The sequence below is a fragment of the Camelina sativa genome, chromosome 1, assembly GCF_000633955.1.
Source record: "Camelina sativa cultivar DH55 chromosome 1, Cs, whole genome shotgun sequence".
Lineage (NCBI taxonomy): Eukaryota > Viridiplantae > Streptophyta > Magnoliopsida > Brassicales > Brassicaceae > Camelina > Camelina sativa.
The window spans coordinates 3,577,384-3,600,954 of record NC_025685.1 but is presented as its reverse complement, the minus strand read 5'-3'; the positions used below and the strand labels follow the sequence as shown (position 1 = coordinate 3,600,954).

The window sequence follows — 23,571 nt, the reverse complement described above, 5'->3', positions numbered from 1 at the left end:
GAGCAAACGACAAACTCTCCAAGGATGACGAGGGGGAAGATGTAGATGAGAGACTATACAGAGGGATGATTGGAAATCTGTTGTATTTGACTGCTAGTCGGCCAGACATATGTCTGTCAGTAGGGATCTGTGCACACTATCAAGCCAGGCCCAAGATGTCGCATTTACTATGCGTAAAGAAGATCATCAAGTACATTAAAGGGACATTGGATTTTGGCATCCATTATACCAAGGATACCAACACCGGTCTGAGCGGATATTGTGATGCTGATTGGGCAGGTTCTGTGGATGATCGTCGTAACACAAGTGGAGGTTGCTTCTTTAGGGGCAACAATCTGATCTCATGGCACAACAAGAAACAAAACAGTGTCTCTCTATCAACTGGTTAAGCTGAGTACATTGCTCTAGGAAGCTGTTGCACACAACTTCTGTGGATGCGACAAATGGCCTCGGACTATGGTATGGATTCTGATACTCTTTTAATTCATTGTGATAATTTGAGTGCAATTAATATTTCAAAGAATCCTGTTCAACATTCACGAACCAAACATATAGATATTAGACACCACTTTGTTCGTGAACTTGTTGAGGCGAAACTGATCGAGATTGACCATGTGAGCACTGATTTACAGGTAGCTGATTTGTTTACCAAGCCTCTGGACTTCAACAAATTTGTAAATCTGAGGAAGTCCATTGGTGTGTGTGAGTTCTAACCTGTTTTACCTAAGATGTGTTGATCAGAGACAGGAACATGTGCTAGGACAGGTCATGGAAATCCTAGAATATATAGAAGATCAGCACTCTGTAAGCAACTGTGGGAAATAGCTGTCTGTCATGCCGGTCTATTCATCCTGTCAAATGTTGTCATGTTTTAAGGAGGTCAAAGAGCTGTGAAAAGACACACAAGTACATCTTCAAGTGGAAAACTCTGTTCGGGGACAAATATGATATCAGTGATTGACATTGCTCATGATGTCATTGTGATCATGTCAGTGAAACAGCTAACAGAAGGCTGAAATACATATATATATTAAAAAAAAAAAAAAAAGATATGTGTGTTCTTCAAAGAGAGAATCTCCAGCTGCCTTAACATGTTGGGTTGGATTGCAGACTAAAGGCATGACAGTATGAAAGACTACTCACTTGCATCAAGTCTCTGATTTTCAACAATTCAAGAGGTTGTGATAGCTCCTGGCAAATGTTCTAAACAAGTGGTTGACACAGCAAAGGTATGGTTAGTACTATGATCGGTTTTTGATTTTATTTCTTTAAAAAAAAAAAAATTTTTTTTTTTTTTTTTTTTTTGATGTTGCTCATATGTGTTATGTCTCGATCTGGGTGTTTTCATGTTCACTGCTCGTGGTTGTGTGTATCTGATGTTTTGTGTTCATGAACAGATTCAGTTTCCTTTAAAGGGGTGAAGAATCTGAGTTTTTAAGAACCAGTGTTTAATGTGATTAATGAACTTAAGATTAAAAAAGGGAATAATATTCGATGTACCATAACAGATTCATTGAGTGATTTTAAGGCAGAGTTAATTTGTGGGTCGAGGCATAACAGCCCAAATAATCTTCAAGAGGGAGTTTAAAAGGAGAGGTTAGGGTTTTGAGTTTTTCTCATCCTTGCAATTTCAGATCTCTGATTTTATTATTTCTCTGATTTTTTCTCTCTAACTCTTGATCACCATGAAGTCTATGTTTAGCGGTTTCCACTATGATTCTAGCTCAGATGAGGAGCTTCACACCCCTCCGTCAGCCCTACCTCCACAGTCACCCTATATTTCGATTGATCCTGCAACGGCGATGGTCATCTACGAACCTCGTGACGAATCAACTACAACACCTCCGGTGCCCAAGAATCCCTCTCCCAGGCCGCTATCTGTCGAAGCGGATCACGACACATGCGACTCTTCGTCTTCTCTACCAAGAAGGACGAGATCCCATTTCCCGGTGATTGATCTGACCGGTGATGTTCTTCCGCTACCAAATCAGGGAATTTCATCCCGGTTGCGCAAACGACAATCAGCTGCTGATGCAGACAGCCGTGATACGAAGCGACCGTCTCTTGGCAGGGACAAGGGTGTGTCCACCTCTCGCAGTGCTCCAGCGAAGGAGTTTGATTCCAAACGATTCATATCCGCTGATGCTGATCGAAGGTATGGGTTCTTTTCCTCTAGAACCATTGCTGCTGAGGTGTGTTACTCTCTGGGAAGAGATGATCCAGCTAGGGAGTTGCTTGATTAAGCTGGACTGCAGAAAACAGTCACTCAAATCGGCGCTTATGATTCCGATGTCGTCTATGAGTTCTGGGCAAATCTTCCAGCAGTGAAGGTTGAAGGGAGCTCGGTTGATGTGTTGGTCCGAGACTTTGTGTATGAGTTCTCCCCAAGTCGCATTAATGCCCTGTTCGGACTCCAGACAGTTGATGTGCGTGAACAGAAACTGCAAACAGCTGCAATTCTGGAGGAGGATCTAGCTCTCTTTTTATATGGTAGTAAGGTGAAGACTTGCAAGCAGTTGGTATCCACGGCAATTAAGGACCCGGTAATCAAGGAGTTGAATAAGATGTGCTGCAGCAACTGGTCTCCCACGGTGAATACATGATACATCTCTGCAAACAGAGCCATGGTGATCTACATGATCATGCATCGCATTCCGTTTGATTTTGGGAGAATGATCTATGATCAGATCATCCAGTTAGGTTTGCAAGCTCAGTCCGGGTTCCGTCTCCCGTTTCCCAGTCTCATTTATCAGCTTCTGGAAGCTCAGCGCCCTGTTTCGAACCTTCAGCTGAAAGACACGAAGAAGCCCAAGTGTAAGAAGATTGTTTCACGACCTACGAAGTCTCATCTTAGAGCTGGAACGTCTGCAGAGCACAAAGCCATCCGGTTGGCCATTCAAATTCTGCAAGATGCCTTGGACGCTGGTAAGTTGTCACATCTCTGATTATACTTTTGTGTGTCTGTTGATATTTTTGACTAATCTGTGCCAAACAAGCAGGGGGATATGAGTCTAATTCAGATGCTTGAGGGGGAGTTTGAGCTGTGGGGGAGCTGTTGTTTTTATGTTCTCTGTTCCTTGTTGTTGTTTTCGTTTATTTTTCAGACTTATGTTTTTTTTGGTTTTGTACGATACTTTTTGTCCGATACTTTTTGTTGCGGTCGTAATGCTTACCCGGTGTTCGATTACTCTTCTGATGTTATTGCGTTATGTGAGGCACTGCTAGTACAGTTGTACCTGTTTGTTGGTTTGTTGCTGGTTGTTTCTGTTTTGATAGGTTAAATGCATGGATGCTTGTTTGACAAGTTCAGTCAAAAAGGGGGAGATTGAAAGTGCAACAGAGCTCTGAAGGGAACTTGCAGCTGTGAAGTATCTCAAAGGGCTGATATGCTGACGTGACGTGCTGACGTGGAGATTTATTGTGGACACAATGACAAGGTGCGTGAGAAGGAAGGAAGAAGAGATCAAGATATACTCGAAAATATTGAGAGTATATTTGATTAGATGGATAATGGAAGATATTGTCTTAGGTATAAAGAATATTTTCTTTTAGTTAGGATACACAAGATCTAGGTTAGAGATCGTGTGTGGGGTTATAAAATGACGAGGGCTAGCCACAAAAAGGGTTAGCACTCGTGGGATAAAAGTTGTGAGTTTTGTAAACCTTCAAGCAAATACAAAAGCTTTGAAGGTGAGTGTGTGTGGTATACTCTTTTAGATCTACACAAGGTGGTGTTAAATAGATAGAAGAGTGAGCTTTGTTTTTCAAATCTTGTAAGAAACGAGGGTTTTTATAAGATTGATTAAAAGCGTTTGTTTAGCGCGTTCCAAATGTAGTTTTTGTGTGTTGTGTTATCTCTATACCTTTACACAACACATTGTAGATGGAAAATTAGGAGATTAAATCGGGACCAAAAACTGTTTGGAGTTAGATGGTCCCTGACAGAGCGTGAACCAACGTAGTGGCTGAGAGCCGGTACGTAGCCGTAAAAATAAAGACAATTCTCCGTGCGGTTTTGAAGAGTTCAGGTCTGATAAAGTTCAGTTGAAGCAACGAATAACCGGAATCTCTTGGAAACTAAAAAAAAGAGTTGGATAATACAAATTTGAGACGGGGCTAAGCAGTTATATACCAAATCATTAGGAAGCATCAAAATTGTCATTTGTAGTCGTCGTGGCTCTTCTCTATTCATGGCGGCTGTGGAAGGTATTACTATTTACTAACATTAACTTAATTTCTTTTTCAAAAAAAAAAAATATTAACTTAATTTCCTTTTTCCCTAATGTGATAAGAGTGCACATATAATGATGATACCGAATATAGGTGTTTTAAACATTTTTTATAATTAGTTTTATTATTAACTAGTTTTTTTTCTTTTTCATTTCTTAATTTTCTTAAATTGATTGATTTCTTTCTAATATGAATAAATGGATATAAAGTAAAATTAAAAATATATTCTCAGAAAGAAATTATGTGTAAATGTATTTGGTGACAATTTTGATGTATTAATCTTCCTAATGATTGTAGCTACAAAAAAACTTTTATTTGTTCACTTTTTCCACAGGGTTAGTTTAATCTAACACTTGCCATTTTCTTGATATGTATACAATATTTTGTTTTCTTGTCAACCATCTTAATATAATTAAATAAATAATTTACCCCAAAATATGAAATAAATAATACGTTTGTATCTTTAGGACAAACAACCTTCTGAATAATGATGTACGCTAAAGTAAATTGGGGAATAAACATAGCATATACAGTAAAACCTCTATAAATTAATAATGTTGGGACCAAAAATTTTTATTAATTTATAGTGATATTAATTTATCTATAAATTAATAATTATTATTTTATACTGTAAATTAATAATTATTAATTTATAGGTATATTTTTAATTGTTTAATTTAAAAAAAAAATTATGAATTGAGACAATATTTGCAAAATAAGATTAAAATTTTGGATGTTGTAAATTTCATGGTATTGGAATTGAATTTGAAATAATTAAAAGATATTATTGACAATGAATTACAAATATTATAGACAAATTCACTTATACACATTACATAAATATTCAAATTTATGAATAAAAATATCAATTATCGTATTTTAATAGTTTATCAAACTATCAAAATGTAAATGATGTATATTTAGAAATTGAAAACTTTAAAAAGTTTTAGCTGTTTTATGAAATGTTATAGAATGTTTTATATCATTATAGTTTGAAGATACAACATAACAATTATTTTATAGATATGAGTTTTACAAGAAACATATTTTACTATATCAACATATATATATATATATATATGTAAATTTACATGATTATTATTTATGATATTATTGGGATCATATTTTACATGGGGATTTCAAAAAAATTATTATCTTATTATCTTATCGAATTTTGTTATTTTTTACACGGTCTCGATTTAGGACTAGCAAAATTTATTAATTTATAGGATTTATTAATTTATAGGATTTATTAATTTATAGAGTATTAATTTATAGAGGTTTTAGTGTATCTTCTAATCAATACTATATTCATTTATAGTAATAAGAGCTACACAAACAACAAATTGATGCATGGATGCATGGCGATGAAAAAAGATTAAAATAAGCTGATGTCTTATTAGCGTAATATGAATTGTCAACATAAAATCACTGATATAACGGTTTAAAATAGCAGAAAGTAGTAGTTTTTGTGCTTCGAACGGGACATCAACAAAGCCATACCTTAAAATCAATCTGCAGAAAAAATAAATATCCATGAAACAAAACAGAGACGTTAGAACTGAAAACAAAAAAAACTCTGTTCACAAAACAGAGCTAATCAAATTAATATCTCTTCATGTTTGTTGTAGGATCTTTATCACTTTTGACAACAAACGTAAGTTGAGTACTTCTTCTACAGTTCGACTAAACAACATACCTAATTACGTTCCAATAACCAAAAACTTTATTCTCCAATATGTGTTTCTTGCACAAAAGGCAATAAGTCTAAAAGCTTATTTGGGTAAAAGAAGTAGAACAATTCATGAATTCAGACAAGTAAATACTACCTTCAAGTTCATTGATAGTAATGGACTGGATCATCAATATGTCTCTTAAAATAAGCAGCAGCAAGCTTATCAAGATTCCCAAACATTCTTTTCCTGAACTTGAATCCCTTTGGATATAAACCAATGTACTCATGGTGCGGATTTGCAGACCGTATGTAAGACAATAAAAAGCTCCCTGGATGTTCATGCGATACACAAAAACCGTAAACTACCATTTTGGGGTTTCACCCTTCTCAACCCGAAGAAGATCATCTATTTCCGACTTTGTCCCAGTCCGAAATTTACGGTAGTTGATCATTGTCATAAGATGAGTTACCAAAGGGTCAGCATACCTATCCATTACCTGAAAATTTTAAAACGCATAAGTATTTTCACTTATATATCAAAACTGAAATTTATAAGAAGAGTATAATAAAGACGAACCTCATCTAGATCCTCGAAAATTTATAAGAAACATTCACCAAGGGAAAAAAAAACTTTAGAAACAAGAATCATCGGAAATCAACAAAAAGGAAAAGTTTCATGAAAGTAAAAAAGATGTATATTTCATATACCTTGGTTTCTTGGCATCTTATTTCTCCGCAGCTTTAATGGAGTGAACTGCTAAAACAATCCAAACAAGTATGGCACAATATCAATTACAACCAATTTCAAATTGAGCTCAACAGAAAAGAGAGACCCTAGGTTGATCACACAAAATCATACTCTAGAATATAAATCATAAGCTAAATTACTTTGGGGGAAAGAAAAGAGTACCTTTTNAGGGAAGAAAAGAGTACCTTTTGTCTCAGGTATCAGATTGCAGGAAATGTACTTGGGCGGTTCATGATAAAAATAGCAGACTTTAGCTCGGAATCCTCTTGGCTGAAGAGGAAGGACCCTTACCTTCAAAGGTAATGAAGTACATTACGGCAGTACGTAGTAGCAGTGGTGTAAAGATTGGCTTTGATAACCTTGACAAATCCATATCTTGTATTCTGTACTATAGACAAATGTAAAAAAATCCCATCCACAAATAAGTACAACATCTTCTAGTAATTAGTATAAAATATATACATAGTGAGAACTTAAAAAGAGAAACTTATATAACAAGACTATAGTTTTGACCTCTCTTTCATTGTAATTCCCTCAAGGGCTCCACGAGACAGCCTGTCCATTAACACTCGGGAGGTTTTCTGGTTCCATGACGAAATCGTTTTCATCAAAATCAAGAGGCAGGTAATTAAAAATGCAGCGGAACTGCTTGAAATCCATGTCGAAACCCTACAAAACACAAGATGATACCCAAGAATAAAACACTAGCTAGATTACCAAATTAAGAATGGACAAATGAACATGAAAACAATTAATTTCTCAAGAGATCACCTGTGTCTCTGTGACTTGTTCTGTCATGAGGCGCAACTCTTCGTCAGGCGTGAGATGATGAGGCCCTTCATCCTCACTGCGTCTTATACACGGAATAAACGCATACTCAGGAACAGATCCAGCCTCGTACTTTATATATGGAGATACGTCTTCAGTAGTCCAATCTGAGACAAGACATCGAAATTAGGTATTTGATCCGTGGATATATCCTTAAATCTAGACTTGGATTCCTACCTGGAAAATCATCCGCCATCGCTCTTTATGTTGATACCATAAACGAAACCCTAACTTTTAAGTAAAGAAAGTCGCGTTAATTGCATTGGAGTTCCTCCTTGATGTAGTATTGGAGAGCTGGCATTTAGCACGTGTGAAGAAGGTAAGAAGGAAAAGGTCACGTGCGAATGGTGAGCTGTACTGATGAGCTGTGGAGTTGAGTGTCGGTTGCAGAGACGTCAACGTCACGACGGTTAAATAAACGTTAACAGTGTTAACAGTAGTAGTAGTATATAGAGCATGTGTTAGCTCTCTTTCATCTTATCGAAAATAATATCTGGATTTGTAAAACTCTTAAAAGCTTGTTCCTCATCGTTTAGCCGGTTTCTCTCTTTGAGATTCTTGCTGGTGAACGTTGTATCGTTTATCGTTCTATTTTTATTATCATGCTGCGTTATTGATTATCGTTATCACTCCTCTATTCTATGTTTCTTTATATTCTTTGTATTTTTCCTCGAAGTTTTTAATTCGACACTGTCACATCCCTCTAAATTGGTCAATGGAGCATAGTGATGATTAATTTTTTTGTAGACAAACAACTTATCTCTACGAATTGGTTAAATTATGTAAAACTGCCAGATCAATAGGCAAAAGAAAATAGTTACAATGCCACTTTGATATGAGCATTGACAAAAGCAAACATCGTAACCTCTTTTGTAACAAAGGGAAAAAAAGAAAAGCACTTTCATCAAGTAAACTACTATTATAGCCTTTTTTGGGTTCAAAACAACATACCAGGTTGCATACATGTAGAAGAAAACATCCATGAAAGAGAGTTTTTCCATAGGCTAAGGCATATTATCCTCATTACGCCAATTTGATTATAAATAGTTAAATCATATCTCACGTTCAGTCAACATAACTTTCTCATATTATTATTACAAAGAACAATTCTGCCATAATATCTAACAACACCCCAAACACTACTTTCGCACAGCCATTGAATAATACATCCCTATGCCAATCTGCAAAAATGATGAACGGGAATAGAACATATTCAAAGAGATACAAGAGGAAATAACCAAGTAAAAGAACAGTAAAGGAAGAGATGCATCAGAGTAAACGACTGGTATATGTACCTTTTTTGTGTCTTGGCAGTTCCAACGCATTTGACTGACAAAAAAAACAATTAAATTTTTACCATTACAAAAGAGTCAAATGAAACATATATAGGATCATCATACCAAAAAAAACTGGCCTAATTAATGATCTATATATAGAGATGATTACTTAAGCCCATTGAGAAAGAAGGGAGATTGTAAAATACCATTTTGTTTGGGTTTAGGTCTGATTAATATGTACTGATCGTCATCCTTATAATAGTAGTAGACACTAGTTTGGAAGAGCTTCGGCAGGTTGTCGTAAGGATCTCTAACCTCAAAGGTGATGAAAAACATTAACCCAGAACACATGTAATAGTTGGCTTTGACAATATTGAGAAATTCATATTCTGTAAACTGTGTGTATAAAAAAAAAACCAAAATTTTGGTTAGCAGAGAGATCAAACTAACTAGTATTTATCTATAAACAAGGGCAAAGAAAGACAAAGAGAAGTTAAAAAGCAGACCCATTCATTGTTGTACTTGTTAAGGGACTTTTGAGACAGCCTCTTGAGTAACTCCCTAGTGGTTTCTGGGGCCAAAGCAAACTCGGTACTGTCTAAATCGACAGGTCGGTAATTGAAAACAGAGCGGAACTGAGTGAAATCGATATCGAAGCCCTAATTACAACAACACATAGAATTGACTAATCAACAAATCTCAAAAAATGGAAGTGATGAATAGAAAAAAAGGACAAGAAGAAGAAGAAGAAGAAGAAGCCAGAACCTAGCTCTTCCTGACTTGTCTTCTCATCAAAACATACTCTTGCCGTGTCGTGTACTTAGGCTCTTTCTTCTCGTCCCATCTAATATCCGGAGGAATCAGATACCTTGGAAAAGAACCAAACTCATAATCCAGAGACACAGGTGCCAGCAATCCAGACCTACCTGAGAGACAAAAGCTTTTATCAGAGTCAGGGCGTGGCTATACACAAAATCCGTATCGATTGCGACTATACACACGATACCCTAAAGCTTAATCAAACTAAACTTGGATTCGTACCGTCTATGTCAACCTCCTCCATCGCTCCTCACGGATCAAAGTTGTTTTTTTTGCCTTGCGTTGAAGAAGAGGAGCCCTAATTTCCAAATTTTCCCCCTCTATCCTCCGGAAACTTCGAGATAAAATCAACACATTTCTATCTTAAAATTTTGGGCCCATTTGTTTGCGCAAAATATTTTGGGCCCTTAAAAAGCGAAAAGTGAAAAAGATGAAAAGTAAGCCCAACATTCTTGTTTACATATTCTCGTGTTCAGTAAATCATGTATAACACAACACATCTGCTTCCTGTTACACTCTTTACTTACATTCAAGAAGATCCAACCAGAGAATGAGAAGCAGCATCAAGGAAAGAGAGAGGCCAAATTAAGCTCACCGGAGAAAAAAATGAAAGAAGAAGAAAAACAGCTCGGTTACGTTAGATGTTCATGTTCTTGAGAGCAAATTCCGATAAGATTTGAAAGATTTGGGTCGACATTTTGATAGTTCTAGATATAACTTGTTGCACGAAAGTCATAACAAATAACGTTTATGCTTAGTTTCCAGTTTTCAACTTTTCCGAGTAAGAAAGGCCAAATAAAAGGTGGATATAACATACATAGGACGTGTCAGCGAAGCGACGAAGCCGTTTGAGACATCATCAGAAACGCTTAACCTTAGCTGCCACGTCCTTGACTTGGCTTGTTGTTGTGTAAGAATCATCTATTCTGTCAAACCTAAAAGTTTTAGTCTAAGCTTAATTTATATTTGAACTGCTTTCTTTTTTCTGCTAGAAGTTACCAGATCTATGTGAGCATAATATCATTGTTTGTTATACTTCATGATTGATGACATATAGAAAACTAATAAAGGTCGATCGGAACTGATAGTAACAACATTAATTATTTACTAGCTAGATGATCTCCATAACTTAAATTAAGTAGCGGACTCATTAGCTGTAAATTCTTTACTACATTAATTAACTGACTAAACAAACATTTTTACCACATAGTCTTTAAAATAATCTCAATCACAAAAGTGTGACACATGTTTTTTTTGTTGGAAAGAAAGACTTAAAAACATGTATTCTATTTTCTTTAGTCGATAGCTGCATAAAATATCTTTATTTATCTACTGCTTTAACATTTATTTTATTTTCTTTAGTCGATAGCTGCATAACATATCTTTATTTATCTACTGCTTTTCCTTTAGGCCAGAATCTGCATAAAATAGAACCAAAACCGAGGATACTTAGATACATAATTTATAAAAAAAATACAAATTCAGACTATAACAAGTGTCGGTTCATACCTCTGGGTAGATATAGGCATTGATTAGAGATGGTTCTTCCTTTTCTTGGCTGCACTGTCTAATTAATCTCCCAAATCCATCTTTCCCCCACTCCAGACCGTACGAATTTTGAAACTCCCAGTAATGGACACCGTCTGATGTTGTTCCGTAACCCGTCAATAGAACCATATGGTCTCTTAAGGCCTTTCTCCCACTCTTAGGATATCCTTTGTGGACTTCATCCTTTTAATTCAATTATAATAAATGGAAATTAAATTTGTTAGAGTGTTTAAGTAAATCATCATATTAATAAAAAATGAAGCTCATTTCACTTTAGTATATTTTATTACTTACCCCTTTAAATAGCTTAAAGTCATTTGCTACTGCTATACTCACGGCAATTGGACCTTTCTGTAGCAACTCTATTAACTTCCTTTCATCCACGTCCTTTACGACATGCAAATTTCTGATCTTGAATACCTTTTTATCCTGAAAATTTAAAACTAATATTATATATCTGAGTAAAAACACAGAACTATCATTATATATATATATATATATATATATATATATATATTTAGTAACCTTCATTTTTCCAAAACATGGATCGGCTTTGGCTTTTTCCACCTTAGAGCTCTTTTTCTTGTTTTTCGATTTTGAATTTGAGCAAGAGCTCCCTTCGCTTTCAGTTTCAATAATACAAGTACAATCTTCTTCCTGAATCATCCCTTCATTTGTTAGAAAATCTTTTAGATTTTCCAAATTTTTAAGTAAGCCGTCGGGATTTTTCCCCTTCACGCCAACGAACAAATGTCGGGCAGAAAGTGAGAGAAGTGACTCCGTTTGTTCATGGATGTATAAATGGGATGAAATCATTCGACTTGTTGAAATAGTCCAACAATATTCTGTCAATCAAAAATAAATAAAATATCATATAATATATGCATATTACGAGAATCGATATGATGAGTGAGTTCAAAAGTTCATCGAGCTAAATGTAGTGTTTCTTACGTTGATTTCCTTGATCGACTACTTCCCTTAACGATTTTCTTTTCACATTTCTCCAACTCATTTGTTTTTTTACATCCTTCTGGAATATCCTACAATCAAAACAACAAACATAGATATAAGAATTGTACATAAACACAAAATTATATATTAAAACACAGATTTTTTACCTCAGGATAGTCAGATCTAGATGAACCCACCTATTTTATTATCAAAAAAAATAATAAGCATTAGTAGTGAGCTACTTCTTTTTATTTTCTTAGTTAGTAAGGAGGATTTTACTATTTAACTTATAAATAAATTACCGTTTTCTTTTTTCCTTTAGCCCTTTGTCTTCGATCTCCCATTGTAAACAATTTCTGAAATTTGTAGAAGGACACAAATTAGCATTCAGACTATCATAAATTACTAAAAGTTTTTAATATGAATATAAACTAGAAAATTACTATCATGAAGATATCTTCCAAGCTTTGTTGAAAAAAAATTTGCTAAATAGCAAAAGAAGAGTGGGAAATTCTTATTATAAATCATAAGCAACAGAGAATTTTGATTCATGTGTAAACATCTCAGGCTATTCATGCAACAATCGCTATGATTCTGGTGTATCCAATTAAAGGAACATACGAATCGGAATTTATCAATCATCTCGTGGGTTACTCTCAAAACATTTGTATAGGTTTCATTGTAGTGTCTGTAATATATCTACTTCCTTTTTATACGTACTCTATGAAGACAGAAAAGAAAAAAGGTGTTAACTTCACAAAAATCATTTGAGTTTGGTTATTTGTATAAGAAGTAAAAAAAAATATGAGATTGAAGACAGAGAGACAAAATGTTATATAAATTGAAAATGGTTTAATACATCAGATGTAATCAATGATATATTACACTTCATTTCATTATGCAATAAACGAGAGATAAAGAATCAATCAAGAATTAAACGTAATAAACAGAATGAATCAAAGAAAATTCACAAAAAATCTAGTATCCTTAATTACAAAGCTATCAGATCATAACTCATTAAGCTTCTTTAGCAATCATCACAAACATCAAAGAAATTTAGGTGCACAAGTGCAAAATATTTGAGACATTTACAAGGATAAAAGAAAATCTAAAAAGAAAGAGAAGAGAAATGACCTGATGAAGGCAAGAGAAGAAAGCTGAAAATTTTGAAGAGAGGAAGTTGTGGTTTTAAGGAGAGCAGAAGGGTTCGATTTACACATGTGAGACCCACATATTTTTCACCCAAACTCTCCAAAATATTTTTTAATAATATCAGTTTTATGATTCACTGCAAGTAAACCATACTATTTTTTTTTTCAAATACTATAGATACATCCTTTTTAATCAACTAAAATACCACTACGCACTCTATGCATATCTACACCATAAAAATACACTGTCAATGGCTCCATGCTACTACATGACCGTCATATATCCCAACACATAATTAAAGTTCCCGTTTTTATAACGGTAATTATATATTTTATAATGTAGTAACCAAGTTTTATGCAAAGTAATTAAGATATGCATATATGATAATACTTCTTTAGAAACTTAACACTAATATATACTACACAGCCGGTCTTTTAATTAATTTTTATAACTATCATAGACTAGAAAGAAATGAAATACACCGGGTTAAATTTTACATAAAACTTGGTTACTACATTATAAAATATTATAAGTATTTTGTATAGTAGCCCATCAAGTGTATTTGCTTGGGACCAATACGAGGTTTGTAATGGTAATAAAGAAAACGTCATACAGGATAGATTCGGATTCATCCAAGAATAATGTTTGGCATTCATCCAAGGATATAAATCTTTGCGTTTCATAATAAACAGTATAACATAAACAGTATAACGTGACAATATAAAATAAAAATAAACACTCAAACAGTATAACAAACAGATAAAATAATAAGAGGTAACATATTCGGTATTTTTTTTATTCATCAAAGATTCAAAATAGCTCTCTCACATGGCTTTCGTACAAAACAAAATGGTTTTAGGGGAAAATACACCACCATGTCCTACATATAACTACCCATATTATGAATCTTAAAATTTTAAATTATCCTTATTATTGAATTTCTTATAATTTATAGTTTTCCTCATCTGCACGACTCACTGTCAAGAAAATGACGCTCATTTGACAAATATCAAAGGTTAAATCTGAGTAAGAGGTATGAAAAGCTACCATTCTTGACCGTAAGTTATTTTACCACTTTTCCTCTTTTAGAATCATTTGTCTTCCAAAGCGTTTATAACATTCAATTCGTAGAAACTAATTCAATTGATTATCTTCTTTCAAATAACAGTTATAACAATTATTTATTCAAATAATTCAGTTTGAAAAATAAATAAGATATGCTTTTGGTAAGAATATGGTGGAATACACATTTTCAGAATTTAAGAAAATTAAAACCATTATAATAATATAAAAACTTTTTAACGTGAAATGCCACATATGGTCCAATGTTCTTTGTTTGAAAAATGCCAAACATGTATTGCTAGAAGGAAAAATGGAAAAAGAACATACAGACGCACCGCATTTGTTCCATGCAACATTGCTACGTACTATGTGATTGACATATCCCGTTAAACACTGGGAGTGTGGCCAATCAATAATAAAAAGTCTTCATTTTTTATTAAATGATGATTAATCTTCGGTTAAGCTGGAGTATTCGGTCTTCTCAATGACTAGTTAATAAGTTACGAACTGGCTACCTTATACATCAGAAAGAAATGGAATAGATATTTTGGAGCAACCGAAGATTAATCAACTAAACTATTATATTTTTTTGGGACCAATACGAGGTTGGTAATGGTTGTAGTATTTTCATGGGATTCATCCGAGAAGAGTACGTAGTAGTATATGTTTGGCAAAGAAAACCCCACACATTTGCATCATAATTATTTCAATGCTTTTTAATAATTTTCCAATAGACGAAAAAAAATAATTATCCAATAATATTATTCTTAGTTTCTTACTGGTTGTCTTTTACTATTATCCAACAATATTATTAGTGTTTGTTTATTTTTCCTCTTTGATTGCAATCGCTCATCATTATTTTTGTCAGCTTACTCTTAAATATTTAAACCACTAATTTAACAACGCCACTTATTTAATGACGCTTATCTAGTAAGCAACTAGTAAGTAACAAATTATATAACTTATCAGAATTCAGACCTTAGTAAAAATATATTTGTGATATTTGTGATATTTTGATAATTGTGATATTTTGAATCTAACTCCACACACGATTCAATACTGGTACAAAAAAAGGTCCTTTTCGAAAATGAATTTGCTAATAAATATCTGCTTTGGGTGAATTGATTTGGACTTCAACATAATATATTTTAATAGTCTACAGTCATATTATTGCATTGACTTAAATCAGTGGTATTTAAACTAAACCAAACAATTTTAATTTTGAAGATAGTTGGTGAAAACTATATATAAATTAAAGTGTGTCATCTGTCAATCAAATGGTCAAGATGAACTATCGGATACAGAAAGAAATAAGAATGCCAATTTAAGAGAAGAAACAAAACAAAGAATGGGTTTGACACTGGATTACAATGTGAATGATCAGAACATATTATACGATATAATTTTATATTAAACACCCTAGCATGAATTTTAGTACTTTTTAGTAGTAAAAATACTAATTATTTAGTACTCCTTCCATTTCAAAATATATGATGCTTTAGTGAAAACAGGCATATTAACAAATAATTACTTTTAAAAAGTTTAACCAATTATAAACAAGTCTGCTTAATATAAAATATAAATTTAATATAAAAGTTGTATAGAAAGTTGGAAACATCATATATTATGAAACATAAATACTTCTCTAAATATCTTATATTATGAAACAGAGGGAGTATAATTTAAAACCATGGGGTATAGCTGTGTTGTGTGCCTTGTATTTAAAAAGGAAATTCTTCTACTAAGAAAAAAAACTAGTATTCACTTTGTATTAATATTTTGTTTGCATTTCTCTCTTAAATTACGTCACTTTCTAGTTGAGGGTTTGCTTTAGCGCGTACACAAACACGCTTATTCACTCTGGCACCATTTGAGGAAAGTTTTTTTTACAGAAAAACATTCAAAGATTACTAAAAATGGTCATTTTTAATGTAACGATAATAAATATTTGTCTAGCTAAATTAAGTCTTTGTTTTACTTTATCATTTGATCATTGTAGAAAAGACTTACCAAATCAAATTAAGTCCAAATCGCTCACTCGCATATACAAAACTTTGCATTAATTATTCAGAAATAATGCAACTTCCTCGTAGTAACACCATTTTTTGGTTATTCTTATATTCTCTTTATTTAAATAAGAAATTGAAGGTTTTGGACTTTTAGGTCTTAAATCTTAACATTCCAACAACAAACTAAAATATGAAAAAATTGTGATTTCTAGATTTTCTTTATTTAAATAAGAATTTAAAGGTTTTGTGTCTTAAATGTTAAATCTTAACATCCCAACAACAAACTATATCATATAAAATTAATTTCTTCTTTTTATTTATCACTACTATCAGATTCCGAATTTATAAATATAATAAGTTTTAACATACGTAAATAAAAAACACAACAGGTAGCTAAATGAACTGCTATAAGTTTTGTTTTTCTTTTCATTATTATTACTTTGTTGTTTTGATAAAAGGTTAACTATATAATGCATGAGTAAGATAATTGTTAATTACAACCCATCCCACGCATTGTTTTCGGGGTTAGCCTGTTTACATTTTAACCAAGTAAAAAACCACATAACAAGAACAATTTTTTTTCCGTCAAAAACAAGAACAATTAAATCCATAGAAGTGAAGTGATAGAACCATATTTTGCTTTATTTGAGGTCAAAAAGTGAAAAAGTTGTTTCCGTCGGCCTCGATGTACAACCAAAGTTGATCATTGCTTCGTCGAACCAAAGTCAATTCATTCTTGTCACATTGCTTCGTTTATTGATGAGTTTTGTATCTTCGGACCTTCGGTCGATCATTTCAGTTGGCCAAATACTAACTGTCTTAATCGTTTCTACTCTAAAATGTCGATCCAATTTCCCATAAAAAGTTAACCATCAATCAAGCTAGCAAAATTTTGAGACATCATTGTGGTTTCAGATCTGCTATAGTGCTACTGAGATGCGGACATTAGTTTTTTTGTTTCAACTTTTGTTAATATATATATATATATATATATATATTCGTCTTTTGTAAATTGGAAGTTCAAATTATTGACTCAATTTCTCTCTCTCTCTAGAAACTTATGGTTTATTAAACCAATAAGTTATTGATTTGATATTGGTTTTCTATGGTTCTAAATTCTAATCTTTAATATATTTTTCTTATCAAAAGTTACCTTTCAATCTATATTTATTTTGCATGATGTACATATATTTTTGGGATTTGACAAATAGATAAATGGAGTGACCAATATAATTATACGTGTTGACACGTGTGATTTCTATTTGAGAAGGTGATATTCAAGAGCCGATGGAAAAGAAGTATACTTATCGCCCAAAATTAATTTCCCGTTATTTTACTAGGATGCCGGCCGTACCGTACAGGAAAATGAAAACTTAAAATTGTTAATTTCACATTTTTTACGTAATTTTTTAACTGTATAATATAAAAGACATAAATAATGATTAAGATGAGTTAACCAATTTAGTTAAATAAAATATTTGTTATACTAGGTTTTAATCCACGATACACCGCGGACAATTTTAATTAACAAAATTGTGCTTAAATTATTTGTATATTGATTACATAAAATTATATATAAGTTTACTTAGTTGTAAGTACCAACTCTTTTTAAAAAATATGTTTGGGAAATGTATAGTAGTATTTATTTTATTTGTTTTTTTGTAACATTAAGTTATACTTGTTTTTTTTATATAGTTTTAAAATAAATTGTAAATAATATAAAATTTGGTTTTGTATTATTATAATTACACATCAATAGTGTGAATTAAAACAATTTTTTTTGTTATGAGTAATTAACATTGGCTTATTTAATTATTAGTAATGAAGTTGTGTGTACACGGTGTTTTGACGGGTTTTAAACAGTGACACAACTCGGAAAATTGGATATTTGGTTGTTTTTTTTATGGTACCTTAAGCTGAAAACTTTTTGCTATTGCTTCTATTCCTTTCCATTTTTAGTTAGATATGTATTAAAAAAATTAGAATGTTTGAATATCCTATGTAAGTTTATTTATAAACAGATTTCCCAAATAAAAGAAGATGGGCTACGTATGCACTAAATATAGTTGGGCTTCTGTAAGCCTAGTAATTATACATATGTTGATGGTTAAACTAAAAAAGCAAATAAAAAAAGGCTAGGCTAGAAAAAAGAAAATTGCAAACAACATATTTCGTTCTTGTTGCTTTCCGTGGCGTCTTTCATAGAATTTTTTCTGTTTAGTCAATAATCAGTTGTTCCACTAAATTATTGTTTATATACTTATATACTCTCACAAAATCTGTTAAGATCTTGAGGAACACATACCTACTGGCTCCAAATTATTTTTTTGGGCCAGATCTAGTTCTAATTAATCAATTTTAGAAAACATGACATGGAATTCGTAATTGAATTCAATGGTTTCGGTAAGTGGGTTCGAATTTCTTTTTAGTTTGATGTCGATCTAAATTTTCTTTGTTTGTAACGACTTGTTTCCATTTTCGCAATCGCATATAGAGAGGATGAAGAACTGATTCTGAAGAAGTTTTATTGTGCAGTAATAATGTTTGTTTCGAAACTCTTATGTGAGAAATAGTTAATTTGGCTATTATTTTTTAGCATATTTCGCTGAGAGTTAGTTAGGAAATCTTTTTGGATTACGTTTGATAGAAAGAAAAAGAACATAAAAGTTTTTTATTGATGAAATTAAGCGAGATAGCGAGAAAAACTATAACTTTTAAAAAACAAATAGGTAGATAACAAATAGGTAGATGGATTGTGATCCGTAATATTTTATTCTTCTAATAAACTTGTAGCCAAACATGCTTCCTTGTATGAGTCGAAAGTCACACCATTGTATGTCCTCAAACTTTCATCACTTGTTGGTCCCTTGATATACCTTAAGAGGAGTTTCAAATATATATCACCATCAGTCTCACTTGAAACATATGTTGTCCTTTGAATCTTCATGCTGCTTTGCCTTCTATGGAATTTCTTTTATTTGGGATTCCAATAATAAAAAAAAGAGCGGATTATCTCCTATGAAATGTGTTTGATGAGTAGCTCTACTACACTGTACTTATTTATACTATTCTAAAATTTAGGATTTCTTTGGTTAACCTTTGGAAGGTTTTGGTTATTAACTAAATCATATGCCGATATTTACGATAGTAATGTACCATAAATAAGGCTATATTTAAGTATACCAAACCAATGTGATTCTGCAAATCAAAACCTTTTCCAAACTCATAAACTTTGCTGATTTTGTGTTATTTGATAAGATGTCTTCTTATAAGTTTATCATGTCAGTAATTTGTTCAGTTATGGTAATCTTTTTTTTGTTTAATGTAAATTTATGGTATTATAATTATTATTTACTAACCTTTAACTGTTATTTATAAGATGTATTTTAAATTTTTTTAATTCTGTTTATTATGCACTAATACTATATCTTCCTTATTTACAGATTTAGTGGGCATAATTTTAGTTGTGGATTAAGCACTAAAGAGGATAATTTTCGGATCTGCAACATGAAAGGTTAGTTTATTTCGAATTGTGCTAGTTTACCTGGTCATTGGAATCAGCTGGAATCTCCTCTTCTTTTTCAGTTGTATCATTTGACAGCACCCTAGACACCTTATAGGTATCCATTCCATTAAAGAGATTTTCATGACCAACACATATCAGATACTGCTATGTTTTCCCCACCAAGTTCTTAATAGAATTAGGCAAAGCTTCAGGATCATCAATCTGTGAATTGAAGTAGTCACGTTAATAGTTAGTAATGTAGTGTCGGTGAAACGGTTTGATTGTTGTATTCACGTGTAGTTTAGAAAATAACCTCATCCCATGACCCATCAGGAAGATTGCTTACAGGACAGCCAACAATGTCAGAAGCCATACTATCAAAAACCATCAATTTCATCTGGCCAATCTGATCCATCACGTTAACATGTAGCTTGTACCTTTAAAAGCAGTATAGCATTCACCTGGAACCATATAATTTTCGAAACGATTCATAGAATCCTTCTTAACATAAGCATGAATCTTTGTTCCTTGAAATAATGTGTAGTTATGAGTTGACATTCTCCAATTTTATAGTAAACAGGTTGTTGAGGAAAAGATTGCAGATTAACTTACTTGTACATTAGCGAGGACCATGTCAAAGGTCTCTCCAAAAGCAGTGGTGTAAGTTTTTCAAGTGTGAAGGACTCGGACTTGCACTCTCCAGGATGTCTTGTAGGGCTTCACATCATTGAGATAAGCAATTGCTTGCGCCATTAAGAAATACAAAAATGACTTTGAGTTTTTCTATTGAGTTTTCGAAATTGATTGCTGTGATGAAATTATAATGACAATAGAATAGATTTATTTATATTGAAGTTGGTAACATAGCGTTTCGTTGTGATTGAGTTGTGCGAATCTTAAATGGAAAGTACAAAATCTTTTTATTCAAATTTGTTTTGATTTTATGATATCAAATTAGGTATGTTCAATTTTATTTGCGCTTTTTTAGTAATTATGCTACTATGGAATTAGTTAATTGAGACCCTGATCATAAGTTGATTGGAGAATTAATATTTCAAATTTCAATGATTTGCGTAAATTGATATGAACTGATTTTTACATTTAATGCCATGAAAACCATCTATCAACTAATTAGAATATTGGTATTTTTGCAGGTGAGTAAGGCCCAATATGTATACTAGTATTATGAAACGATAGTGAAGCCCAAAATAATAAAAAAAAAATACCCAAGTCAATGGATATGAATTGATCATCGGGTGGGTATTCGGATAAAGACGTGGACCCTACAGATAAAATTGATTTATTGTTTTTTAAGTCAATTTTGTCCTTCTTAATTTCAATAAAGTGTCTCATTTATTAATAATTCAGTAGAAATTTGAGTAAATAGATCACGGATTTTGGACATTCTCCAATTTGTACTTCTCTTTTAATTATAAGAAGATATATAAAAATGAAAAATAGATTCAGTGACAATAAGAATAATGTTAAAGATATATAAATTTAGGTGTACTGAATCCTATTCAGATAATCAATTTTGAAAGATATTCACATAGAATAAAATTTAAATCATTATTCTATCAAAATTTATAAAAAAAATAATAAGAGAATCAGGGAGAAAGAGCTCATAGCTGCAATTGCAACCAACCAAATTGACTAAAAAGATAAATCTATAAAAATTTAGAAATCACAATTAATTACCTAAATTAATACTTGAAAGAGATGATCAATACAATTAGATGGAAAACGACACCAAACAAAAGTTAGATGAATGAATCAATAAATAAAACAATCCAAATTTTTTTAACAAAAATGAGTGAATTAATGTTGATTAATAAATTGAAAGAAAATCATACTCATAATTTGTAAATTTGGAGGTATTAAACAATAGTCAAATAACAAAAACTCTTTTCAAGGTCCATAATATGTATAGTCAAAGGGTGAGATCATTAATAATACTCAAAGAACAAAAAATCTTTTCAAAATCCATAAAAATCTATAAATATATAAAAACAAAGAGTGTGAAAACAAAGAGGTTTGAAACAAAAAGGTGTGAAAACTAACAAGTGCATCCATTGGAAGCTAGGGGTACGACGAAAAACACAATTGTTGAATCAAAAAATTGCAAATTTATATAAATAAACAGGTATAAAACAAAAGTGTGTGAAAACTAACGAGTGCCAACATGGAAAATTGGGGGTGCAACGATGAAACACAATTGTTGGACCGAAACATTGCAACTTTTGAGATCATTAACAAAGGTTTTAAGAGGTGTGATGTTTGAAAGATGGGGTGAGATAAAAAGACATTAATAATTTGCAACTGTTGGAGTCATTAATAATTTTAAACCGTTAGATGGAAAAGTAGAACTAATCTCATCCGTTGGATTAAAATTGACACAAAAAAGTGGGTTTGCTATTATATATAGATTTCATTAATTTTTTTAATAATTAGTTGTATTATTAATTTAATATAAAGAAATATTAATCTCATTATATAGATACTATATCTTAAATCCTAATTATGGTTTTTTTTTCTTAAAGACAACCCGATCTATTTATCACCTATGGAGTCGGTCTAAAGATAAATTAAAGATGGTCTAATGAAGCGTGTCTCGCACGTAATGTGCTATTGTTTTGGTGTCTTTCCTAACATTTTTTTATAGGAAAAGGGTGTTGGATTTTTGCTATATAAACGTGACTTCGGTGTGTTGTTAGACCTCACAACTTTTTTAAATTTTATTGGAATACAATCAAAAGAGCTTCTCAACTAAAAAGGTAGAGATTTATATATGGCGACAGCGAACGTGGCTAATCCTGGCCGTGGCGACCGTAGGAGAGGCGGTGGAGAAAGAGATGACGACAAGTCGGTCTTCAAGACGACCACAGGGGTTGAGGCCGTCGCGAATTTCGAAGACATGGGAATTAACGAGAACGTTCTTCGTGGTCTCTACGAGTACGGTTCCGAGAAGCCATCGGCCATTCAGCAGAGGGCTGTCATGCCGATTCTCAAAGGGCGAGATGTTATTGCTCAAGCCCATTCCGGTACGGGAAAGACCTCTATGATTGCCCTCTCCGTCTGCCAAGTCGTTGACACTTCGTCTAGAGAGTATGTTTATGTTTCCTTTTCCTTTGCTGGCATACCCTAATTCCAATTTTTAACTTTTCTGCCAAGTTATCTTATTTAATTATTCTCATCTATTTGTTACTTTTGGTTGCAGGGTTCAGGCCTTGGTATTATCCCCAACAAGAGAGCTAGCTTCACAAACAGCGAAGACGATACAAGCTATAGGATTACACGCCAATATCCATGCACATGCATGCATCGGTGGGAAGAGCGTTGGAGAAGACATCAGGAGGCTGGAGCATGGTGTCCAGGTTGTGTCTGGGACACCTGGTCGTGTCTGTGACATGATAAAGAGGAGAAGTCTACGCTCCAGAGCTATTACTATTCTGATTCTTGACGAATCAGATGAGATGCTGAGTAGAGGATTCAAGGACCAGATCTATGATGTTTACAGATATCTTCCACCGGACCTCCAGGTTTGCTTGGTTTCTGCAACTCTTCCTCGGGAGATTTTGGAGATGACAAGCAAGTTCATGACGGATCCAGTGAAGGTACTTGTGAAGCGTGATGAGTTGACTCTTGATGGAATCAAACAATATTTTATTGCTGTCGAGAAGGAGCAGTGGAAATTTGAAACACTCTGTGATCTTTTCGACACACTTACCATTACTCAAGCTGTTATCTTCTGCAATACAAAACGAAAA

The 23,571-nt window shown here is 32.8% G+C and overlaps 2 protein-coding genes, 1 long non-coding RNA gene and 1 pseudogene across 3 annotated transcripts; 1 reads left to right on the top strand and 3 right to left on the bottom strand.

Annotated features, from left to right (window-relative positions):
* Positions 5,630 to 6,538, bottom strand: LOC109129846. The gene is made up of 3 exons (XR_002036149.1): positions 6,483 to 6,538; positions 6,060 to 6,402; positions 5,630 to 5,745 (listed from the first exon to the last, which is right to left on the bottom strand). It is a non-coding gene; the product is annotated as an uncharacterized LOC109129846 (long non-coding RNA).
* Positions 8,482 to 10,003, bottom strand: LOC104751869 (annotated as a pseudogene).
* Positions 10,984 to 20,219, bottom strand: LOC104703972. Its single transcript, XM_010420072.2, has 10 exons — positions 20,118 to 20,219; positions 19,985 to 20,026; positions 19,844 to 19,912; positions 12,379 to 12,432; positions 12,244 to 12,273; positions 12,099 to 12,165; positions 11,651 to 11,793; positions 11,420 to 11,554; positions 11,087 to 11,308; positions 10,984 to 10,995 (listed from the first exon to the last, which is right to left on the bottom strand). The coding sequence occupies exons 1-10, from the start codon at positions 20,217 to 20,219 to the stop codon at positions 10,984 to 10,986; spliced, it is 876 nt and encodes a 291-aa protein (XP_010418374.2).
* LOC104703962 (DEAD-box ATP-dependent RNA helicase 2-like) lies at positions 22,579 to 23,565 on the top strand (the record flags this gene model as incomplete). Its single annotated transcript, XM_019238756.1, has 2 exons — positions 22,579 to 22,909; positions 23,022 to 23,565. Coding segments are annotated over exons 1-2 (861 nt in total), but the record flags the coding sequence as incomplete, so codon positions are not given.

Excerpts from the sequence above, each read along its gene's own strand:
- LOC104703972 (XM_010420072.2), bottom strand. The coding sequence starts at position 20,219 with ATGGATCAGATTGGCCAGATGAAATTGATGGTTTTTGATAGTATGGCT. Across the intron at positions 12,274-12,378 it reads CTAAAGGAAAAAAGAAAACG|GTGGGTTCATCTAGATCTGA; the intron begins GTAATTTATTTA and ends ATAATAAAATAG. Across the intron at positions 12,166-12,243 it reads CTAGATCTGACTATCCTGAG|GATATTCCAGAAGGATGTAA; the intron begins GTAAAAAATCTG and ends TTTTGATTGTAG.